The sequence below is a fragment of the Rhincodon typus genome, chromosome 21 (assembly GCF_021869965.1).
Source record: "Rhincodon typus isolate 14 chromosome 21, sRhiTyp1.1, whole genome shotgun sequence".
NCBI classification, from domain to species: domain Eukaryota; kingdom Metazoa; phylum Chordata; class Chondrichthyes; order Orectolobiformes; family Rhincodontidae; genus Rhincodon; species Rhincodon typus.
In genome coordinates, this window is record NC_063352.1 from 6,564,028 (window position 1) to 6,574,852 (window position 10,825).

At 41.8% G+C, this 10,825-nt stretch overlaps 1 protein-coding gene across 1 annotated transcript in view; it reads left to right on the top strand.

The window, feature by feature from the left end:
• The first annotated feature begins 404 nt into the window (after nucleotides 1-404).
• LOC109935370 (small ubiquitin-related modifier 3-like) overlaps nucleotides 405-10,825 on the top strand; it is a 17,534-nt gene continuing 7,113 nt past the window's right edge. Inside the window, exons 1-2 of the mRNA XM_020534013.2 lie at nucleotides 405-557; nucleotides 6,154-6,297. Coding sequence (XP_020389602.2) covers nucleotides 534-557; nucleotides 6,154-6,297 — 168 coding nt within the window. The 5' untranslated portion in view covers nucleotides 405-533. The remainder of the gene's footprint in view (nucleotides 558-6,153; nucleotides 6,298-10,825) is intronic.

The following is a 10,825-nucleotide window of genomic DNA, read 5'->3' on the forward strand; positions in this document are numbered from 1 at the left end:
AACATGGTCAGCATGGACAGGTTGGACTGCAGAGTCTGTTTCCATGCTATGACTATGACTATATGTAATGTTAAAGTTATTTGTTCCATATGTTTTGTAGTCAACCTGCTATTTAGTTGTTTTGATCAACCTGTTCAGGGATATTATGACCCACGTCTGGAGCAGATGGGACTTGAACCCAGGCCTCATGGCTAACAGGTAGGCTCATTACCTGTACCCCACAAAAGCCCATAGGTCCTCACCTTATTTTGACTTGAGTTCCCTGAAGATATCAATGGGATAAGGGGAGGGACGCTCGGTCTCGCCCCCCCACCGGGCGACTCGAGTCACGGCAGCAACGAACACGTGACCCCGCCATCAGGGGGCGGGACCAGAGCCGGTAGCACGTGATCCATTGTGGGGTAGTGAGGGGGCGGGACAGATCACGTGGTGGTGCAGCAGGCCAATGGTTGGGCGCGGGCTCGCGGAGCGCGCGCGGGGGAGATAAGGAGCGGAAACGAGGCCGCCATTGACGGAGAGACGGGGAGAGGGAGATGGCGGAGGACAAAGCCAAGGGGGTGAGTGAGGGAGAGGGGAGAGCCCGGAATAGTGAGGCCCCCGGAGACTGTGTATACGTGTGTGGAGGAGGAGAGCCCAGCCTGAAGGGGGGGGGGGCGCGCGAGGCAAGCGGAGCGCTAGGCCCCCTGGGTCCCCGAACTGAGCCTGCGGCCTAGGGTTGAGGGGCGCACTAGGCCGCGGACGGGAGTTGCTCCAGGCCCCGGTTATTCTCTCTCTCTCCTCCCTCCCTCCATCCCCCTTGACGGGGTAGGGGTCTGCTGGGTCAGACTGGCCTTTCTCGGTCTGCGGCTCCCTCGGCCTTTGGGCTGGAAGGGGGTGGGAACTGTCAGTGCGGGGAAGAGAAGCCGCTCCGTTGGAAATCCTCGGCCGCGGACGGCGTGGCTGAATCCCCGGACTCGGTGGCAGCCACTCCCGCCTGTCCGTGGTCTCTGGGCAGCGGCGCGGAGTCTCTGTACGTTGGAAGGGACCCTGTCCTGAAGGTGATTCGGCATTGCTGATGCGGAAAGGCGGATACCGTCCGGAATCTGCTGCTTCGGCGGACTTTATCTTTCAACATCCAGGTGTCGATGTCCACAATAACATTTCACTCCTCTCTGTATGTGTGGACAGCCTCCCTCAATCACATCAGCATAACTGACGCAGTTTTTAAATACAACTTACAGTTCTGATGATAGGCAGAGGTTGCTCGACCCAGAAACAATTTATTGTCCAAGTTTTAGCTTTGTAGTTTTTCCCGTGTCCAGGAAGTCTGACTTCGTATGAAGCCAGGCTCCAGTTCAGACCTGGATGAATAAACTGTTTCCTTAGATTGTATGTTAATATGGATAAATACTTAAAGCACAACTTCGTGGTCTGTGTGCATGCAGGATTTGTTTGGGAAAGCAGTTTGTTTTCATGTACAAAGCAGCGTGAAAGATTTTGAATGGGAATCTATTCATCTGCACATCCTTTTATGCATCTCAAACAATTGTCCACGAGTGTACCTCCTCACAAGTATCAGGCAATATCCATTTCCAACAAGTGAGAATCTAACCAACACTCTTTGATAATCAATGACATTGCTATCGCTGACTCCTGCATAATCAACAATCTGAGGTTATCGTTGACCAGATCATGAACTGGACTGATCACAAGTACTATAGCTACAAGCTGAAAGGCTAGGAGTGTTGCAGAGAGTAATTCAATTGGAGTCATAGAGATATTCAGCATGGACAAGTTGGACCAGATATCCTACATAAATCCAGTTCAGTTTGCCAGCATTTGGCCCATATCCCTCTAAAACGTTCATTTATATATCCATCCAGGTGCTTTTTTAAATCCTGTAATGGTACCAGACTCCTCCACTTCCTGTGGCAATATATTCCATACACTTCTGGACTCCACAACACCTGTCTGATTACAAGGCACAAGTCAGAAGTGCGATGGAAAAATTCCCACTTAAGTGGATGCCTTTAGCTCCAACAGCACTTAAGAAGTTTGACACCGTCCTAGACAAAGCAGCTTGCTTTTTTGTTTGTGGATGTAGTGCCATTTGCTTCCTACTTCATTGCAGCATAGCAGCAGTGTGTAACTTCTACAAGACGCACTGCCACTTTTCACTTTCCAAACCCACGACTGCTATCATCTACAGGATAACACGTACATGGGATACCACCGCTTGCGAGTTCCCTTCCAAGCCACTCACCCTCCCACCTTACAACTGTATCACCATTCCTTCGGTGTCATTGAGTCAAAATCCTCAAATTCCCTTCCTAACAGCATTGTGGGTCCAGCTAAACCAAGTGGATTGCAGCACTTCAAGAAGGTGCCTCACCACTTTATCAAGGGCACCTAGGAATGGGCAATAAATGCTGACCAACATTTGAAATAGCAATTTGGTTTCTCTCTGCACAAAAGCACCTAGGATTTAAGCTCTTTCAGCATTTTTTGTTTACTCTAAATGACTTGTTCTTCACACGGTTGTTCCATCCCCAAGTATAGAACTTTTAAAAAACCTGTTATTTCCACATTGTGTGCCTCTATCTTGCATTCATTTATAGTTTCGAATTTATTCAAGGCTTAATTCCTCTCGCTTCCAAATCTACACTGCATGTTCAACTCTTTAGTCAGTACTTCCCACTGTGATCTCACTTAGAGGCTTGAAAATTGCCAAGACTCAGTGAGTATGGAGGAGGCTGGAACAGAGCTTTGAGTTAGGTTGTGGTGGGGAGGGGCACAAAATGTTTAACCTTCAGGGATTTTTAAGAATCTAACTTTTCATTGGCTTTTTTTAGGAAGCAGGAATCAGGGCTCAGATCCAGTATCTTAAGGAAAAAACGAGGATGCCAAAGGGCCTCAGCTGTTAACACTCAGTGCGAGCTCCACTCTGGTAGTTGCAGCTCAGTTTGTGTGACTGACAGTGAGAGGATTCCTAACTCAAGTCTTGCATGTCTGTTATGCCAACCAGTACTAGGTAATGCAATTTCAGGAGGGAGAAGGTGGGGGTACTGTGTGAGTGCGATAATCTAGATTCATTTTGTTTTGATTCCAAAACACAAGACTGCAGTTTAACTTATGATAGGTACCGGTGATGCGCTTCTGGTGCTGACCTGTCATATTGGCATTCAGCAATCTTCTAGGCAGTGCTGTATTTCCTAATCTTTGTTATTTTTGGAGCATAAACTGTTATTTTGAAAACTATATACTCCAAAAGTGAATTTTCAGGTTTATCCCGATAATCTTTTAGTCTTGGTGATTTCTGCTTTTTTGTGATTAATGGGCTGTTTAGTTATTATAATGTTGTTTTGTTATGTGGACTAGATTCAGAGGCTTGTTCTGTAAAATAACCTGAGCTCCTAACATTTTCTTCTGCAGAATATTGTCTTTGGAGCACTCATACTATTGCCGTTTAGCTGGTCAAGTTGCTTATGTTTTATGTTTAGTAATACTAGACCTCATTATTTCCCTCATAGTTTTACTCCAAATCAGCACTGCCATTTTTTTTCCAAGTTAAGTAAAATATAACCAGCTTGTTTCCATTGGGAAGCGGAAATGTTTTCACTTGAATGAGTAATGGTATTAGGTTCTGTTTCTGAATACAAGTGGAGGTAAAAGCACTGTCTTCTGTCGGATTCCAAATTATAGCTGTCTGGCAGCAAGAACAGTTAGGATTACCTTCCATACTTGACATAACTTGCCAAAACGGGATTTGAGTAACTCTCCAAGCCTTGTCTAAAACTGAATTTGCATTTATATAGTGCCTTTAGTGCAAAAAAAAAGTTCAAAATACAGAGGAAAGGTGGAGATATAACTAAGAATTTGGTCAGTAACAAGATGGCTTTGAAGAATGATGTGAGACGTTCAATGAGGATTTTCCAAAAAGTGCATCTGAAGGTGGATGAGGAACATACAAAAAAAATTAGTGTAAAGGCATGGGCCCTGAGGAGGTTGTCGAGGTAGCATGGTAGCTTGTAGCTTTGAACATGACGGAGCACACTTTGATATTACCTCGGCCCCACATAAATTCGATCAACAGTGGGGTGAGGTGCTGTCTTTTGGGCGATACTTTAGTCCCGTCTTAAGCTTTGGATGTTAAAGGTCCAATGGCACCTCTTTTTGAAAATGAATAAGGCCATTCTTCCTCAATCAACATTAATGTCATCTGATTATTATCACTTCCTTGTTTCATTTGTAAGAATACAGGTGTTAATAGTGCTGCCACAATCAATGAAGAAACAGATGATGGTTAAATTTTGTTTTGTGGTGGGATCAGAAGTAGGTAGTGGGGTTTTAAAATGTAGGGCATTGGAGAACTTGATCTCAAATATAGTGAAATTGTGTTTGGGGATGAGGGAGCCACAATTGGAAATGCCTCAGAGACTTGTTTTTTTCTGAAAGGGAGCAGACTTGGTGACGTACAATGTAAAGGTGAAACTAACAATGCAACACAGTAGAAGAATAGTAATGAAAAACAAAACCAAAATCGAAAAGACAGCTTCCATAGTATTTTCTTTTAGAATGAGAAAAGGAGCTATGTACTTCTCCACCCATATTTTACAGCTCAGCATGTCAGGAGTGGATCTTCAGAGGGAAATAAAGATTTTACCATATTTACATCTTTGCTGCATGAGGACACAAAGATGCAGGTCCCCAGGACCCTTTAACTTTGTGAACTTTGTCATTTAATATCTTCTGCAGCAGTCCTGTATCATATCCTTGGAGATAATTTCTTGTCTCTTGACCTCTTTCCAAAACCCCAGTCTGCTATTTCTCAGTTGCGTGCTGCCAGTCAACAACATCCAATAAAGTTAGTTGCCCTGAATACAGCTCTACCTTGTCAATACCCCTTTATCCCTTCTGCTGTCTCTACTATCAGAATGCTTTCCTGACACTCCATTCCTCTTCCTGATAGCTGTCTGAGGCTAAATCAGACTTTTTGCCATTGTGTTTAACTATGTTTGAACTTTCATTGTTGAGACGACTAATTTTCTTCTCTAATATTGTATGACACTATGCCAGTCTCAGCTCTTCTTCTGATACCCTCATCCGTATTAGTTCTAGATGTGACTATGCCATCACACTTCAGGCCAACCTCACATCCTCCCCTGTCTATAAAATTAAGCTCATCCAAAACTGTTACTTTCATAACTTTCATTGCCTTTTCTTGCTGGCACACATTTAAATCAGTGCCTGATTTAAGCAATTTGTGAATGTTAAAAAAGACGTAACAATGGTTTCAGACCCTTTGATCGTTTGTCCTTCCCTATCTTTGTGATGCCTTACAACCTTTCTGACATAACTGCACTGTTTCAATTTGACTCATGCTCATCCCGGAATTCAGTCATCCCATCAGTTGGGACCAGCCTACAGCTGTAAATGTCTTAACATCTGAAATTTCTCCCTTTAACCTCTCTGCATTACTTTTCTTCCCTTTTTGAGATGCTCATGTTACGTCTTTGATCATGCTTTTAGTCTTCTACCCCAACATCCAGTTATGTGGCTCTGTGTCAAATTTGTTTGATCATAGTGCTTTTATTGCAGTAAAGGTGCTACATAAATACAAATGTTCTGTGTAAGTAAAAGCAACTGGAGCCTTTAAATCTGTAAAGATGATGGGGAAGTTGTCATGAGACGCAGTGAGAAATGTATGCTTTTTTTGTAATAATCAGGAGCAACTATATATGAAAACGGATTGAATGCCTGTTTAATAACCACTTCATGAGAATCTGAGGCATGGATATTTCTATAATATAGAAGCTTGCATTAGGAAAAGCACACCAGAACTAATGAACCATGGTTGAGTTCCTTTGTGGACTTGGATTAAATTAAAACCTTGAGTTGAGGAGCAAATCAGTATAGATCTACTATGCAAGATCCTATGGTATTTTGGTTTGTGACTTGCTGAAGTTGAATAGTAGCTACTTGGCAGTTAGAATAAGATATTTTAAAGCAGTGTGCATACCTTGTGTTTGGGAAAAACTGATTTAAGATTGAGGTTCTTCTGAAAAGTTGGCTTTCCCCACAAATTGACATACTCCTAGTATTTGAGCAGTTTGTGTGACTTCTCTTTCGTAATTCTGGATATTGACTGTGATGTTTTCTTTATCTTGACTTCAGGAAAATGTGAAAAGTGAAGGGAATGACCACAGGAATGATCATATTAACCTGAAAGTGGCTGGACAGGATGGTTCAGTCGTACAGTTTAAGATAAAGAAGCAAACACCGCTGAGCAAACTGATGAAAGCGTATTGTGAGAGACAGGTTAGTGATGTCATTTTGAAATGAGTGGAACTAGTTGGTAAATATTTGGTTGTTCCAGCAGCCCAGCTAGCCCCACCAACTTGGAATTATTGTACAGAAATATGTTCAGGCTTCTTATGCTGTTACATTGGTTCTTTGGTAAGCCGTCAAGCTACTCTTTCTATTTTGTATGAGCAATTGTGAAGCAAACAGACCAAAGTAACAAAAGTACAATACTGAGGATGCTGGAAATCAACAAATACTTTGCAAGTCATATAGCATCTCACTTTTTCTCACGCATGTTAGATGGTTGATGTTGCAGACCGAAACATTTTCCCCTGTATTCGTGAACGTTTCGGATATAACAAAATCATCGCCATGAGGTGTTAATTTCTCTCTCCATTTGGATGCTGTGTGTTTCCAGCATTCTGCTCTTAATTTAAGCCAAAGTGATTTTTCCTGTTTCTTCCTGATTCCCCTAGGACTGGGTGCTTATCACTGCTTTGCTCATTTATTTTAAGAATTGCAATAAGAACAGTTCAGGACATGCATTTGTATGAACCATAATGTTTAAAGTAGTGATTTGAAATGTTCTCTCTTCATTTGAGGTTGTTAGTGTCCTGCAAGAAGTTAGCTTGTAAATGTTTAATGTCAATAGTGGTCATCTTTTTGAAATGGGAGAGGACCATTTCTGTTTTCATTTGGAACTCAAACGATATTCCGTTAAAATTAGGTAAGGGGTAACTTTAAAACATTGTTTCAACGTTGATTTTGACTTACTGCTTATGTTTCTTTTTGGGGTTTTATTCCTATAATGTTCTGGCTTTGATAGTTTAAGTGTGCCTCTAACTTCCTATATTTCAGAATGCATGAATATCCAAGACAATTTATGGTGACAGGATAGCACTACAACTTGGGTTTTAACTGCCAAATAAACTTAAATGACATTAGAGTAAGTAAATCGTTGTAACAAAAATTTAGTGGTTCGCTTAGCTGGCTTCTGAAGTTGTTAAATAAAGTGTGGCTGTTGTGCTGAGTTGAAAAAGCACCTTTTGTCATATCCAAAATGCATGCATTGTTACAAAAATGAGGTAGGAGCAGGCCCCCTTGCCTGTTTTTGTCATACAGTATTTAAAACAAAATCTTGCTGGTCTCGAACCTGTTCCTCCTCCTTCAAACTGAATGTAAAACTCAATCATATTTTGATCTCAGCCACCTAGGGGTATCTTTGCTGAGGTTATTAATGAACCCTAAATCTTTGCACAATACAAAATGTATTAATAGCCTTTAATGAACATTTCTATAAAATTGTTTCATGCAAGTTGTCAGTGCAGATCTGACTTGCTGCTAGAGGGTTTGGTGGTACAGATTCAACTGAAGCTCTGAGGGAATGGGATAATTTAAATTTGGTGTAGAGTTAGAATTGTGAATGTAACAGGCTAAAAGGCCTTTGTGATGCAAGCTTTGCATAATAACCTCTACCAATTGACCATAGTTGTCTTCCAACTCGTGTCTTCCTATTCAAACCTCTCCAAACTGTCAAAACAGACACAAATGACATGTCCCATGATCAGTGCTTTTACCCATTTATTTCTTCTGCAACACTTGACACCATCTTCCTGTTCCAAAATCTCTCCTCTTTCTCTTTGGCTGTGTTCCCATGGTTCCATTCTGACTCATCTAAAATGCAGTACCAATAGGTCCAGAAAAGCCCTGTCTCCATCACCTCTGGCATCACCAAAAAATTTTATACTTGGCATTTTCTGTTTTAGCCTTTTGGTCTTTCCAATGAAAGTTTCAACTTTCTCTCATTGAATACTTGGATGCTTAGTTTACTAGTGTCTTAGACGTGAATTCACGCAGGATGTTCACTATTGCCTTCGAAACATTAAACTTCTATTTGAACTGGTGCATCTTCAGGCACAAATTCAGTTAATGTCAACATTCCCTGTAATTTATACTTTTTGAAGTCATAATTTTGTCTACCTGTCATTAATAATTTTTTGATCATCTTGAAATAATTTATGATCACTAATTCTTATCTTTCCCTCTTCTCACGATTCTGTTCCTAGTGGAATCCTTACAGGGCAGTAGAGGCCATTTGGTCTATGAAATCTGTACCAACCGTCCAAAGAGCATCCCAACCAGACACATCCCGTCCCTGTAACCCCATGTTTAGCATGGCTAATCCACCTAGCCTAGACCTCCTTGGACACTACAGGGCAATTTAGTATGGCCAATTCACCTTGCCTGTACATCTTTAGACTGTGTGCGAGGAAACCAGAGCGTCTGTTGGAAACCTCGCAGACACAAGGAAGAGCATGAAAACTCCACAATCAGTCACTTGAGGCTGGAATCGAATCAGTGTCCCTGGTGCTGAGTGGCAGCAGTGCTAACCACTGTGCTGCCCAAAGTACACAATGTTATACTGTAATAAAGTATTGCTTGGCCTCTACAACTATGCTCATCTTGCAAGTAATTTAACATCTCAAGGTATATATTGTATGACATTACATTTCCTAACAGTTATCTTTTGTCCATTTTGATTCATCCAAGTTTCATCTTTCTGCAATGCTTGGATGCTTAGTTCACTAGTGTCTTAGACATGTATTCATACAGGGTATTCAATATTACCCTCAAAACATTAAATTTCTCTGAGGTTGTTGACTTGCTCGCCGAGCTGGCTTGTTCTCGTTCAGACGTTTCGTCACCATGCTAGATGACATCATCAGTGGAGCCTCCGTTGAAACGATGTTATTCTACTCCGCTTGGAATTTATACTGTCTGGTCCATTATGGTGAGTTGTCATTTTTGGTTTTGGTTTGTATGCGGGGTCCAATTCAATATGTTTGTTGATTGCATTACGGGCGGAGAACCATGCCTCTAGGAATTCTTGTGCGTGTCTGTTTGGCTTGGGCTACTTTGGTTACCTTGCCCCAGTTAAACTGATGGCCTTCATTGTCTGAGTGTACCGATATTAAGGAGGGTTTGTCGTGCTGTTTTGCTGCTATTTGATGTTCGTATATTCTGATGGCTAGTTTCCTTCCTGTCTGTCCGATGTAATGTTTGTGCAGTCTTTGCATGGTATTTTGTAAACCACGTTGGTTCTGCATGTTGTGGGAATGGGGTCTTTAATCTTTGTGAGTGTTTGTCATAGAGTGGCTGTGGGCTGCCATAATTCCTAGTGGTCTTAGGAGTCGTGTTGTCAGTTCTGATATGTTCTTGATCTAGGGTAGTGTGTTCACTGTGTAAGGGCGTACTGTGTCCTCCTGTTGTCTGTTTAGTAGGCATCTGCAGATGAAGTTGCGAGGATTTTGTACAGGTATAAACAGACAACAACAGGAGGACACAGTACGCCCTAACACACTGGCCACACTGCCGTACATCAAGAACATAATGGAACTGACAACAGGACTCCTAAGACCACTAGGAATCATGGTGGTCCATAAGCCCCCAGCCACTCTATGACAAACACTCACAAGGATTAAAGACCCCATTCCCACAACATGCAGAACCAAAGTGGTTTACAAAATACCATGCAACAACTGCTATAAGTGTTACATCGGACGGACAGGAAGGAAACTAGCCATCAAAATCCGCAAACATCAGCTAGCAGCAAAACGGGACAGTGAACCCTCCTCAATACCAGTACACTCAGACAATGAAGGCCATCAGTTTAACTGGGACAAGGTAACCATAGTAGCCCAAGCCAAACATAGACACGCACGGGAATTCCTAGAGGCAAGGTTCTCCACCTGTAATGCAATGAACAAACAATAGAATTGGACCCCATATACAAACCCATACAGATTAAAACTAGAAATGACACTACTCACGATAACGGACCAGACAGTGTAAATTCAAAGCGGAGTAGAATAACATCGCTTCATTGGAGGCTCCACTGATGCCACCAAGCATGGTGGTGAAATGTCTGAACAAGAACAAGTCAACTCGGCAAGCAAGTCAACAACCTCACCCACAACCTGAGCTACAGATCTTTGCCAAAACATTAAATATCTCTTTTTGAATTGAGTTATCTTCAGGCATAATTTCAGTTAATGTCATCCACTCCTTTGTAATTTGTACTTTTGAAGTCATAATTTTGTCTACCTGTCATTAATAATTTCTCAATCATCTCTAAATAAATCATATGGTCACTAATTCATGATTCAAGATAGGTTTAGACTCAGTTTATGATCTGAAAAGAAAAGCCTAGCTGTTTTGAGTATCAAACTTTGCCAAGTGGATTGAAGCTACCCACGTCAGTAATACCTCTTAGTTAATTGCACCTCTCTGAACCTTCACATTGGAATATTGTATTCCGAATTATTCCCTTTAGTTAAGGAAGGATGTTAATGCACTTGAAACCATTCAAATGCCTAGAATGGGCGGATTGTCTTCTGAGGCAAGTTTGGACAGACTAAGCTTGTATCTGCTGGACTTTAGAAGAGTAAGAGGCAACTTACTTAGTTGAAACATAAGTTCCTAAGGGATGTGGAAAGGATTTTTCTATTTGTGGGAGATAGACTGGTTTTAAAAGTGGGGGGGG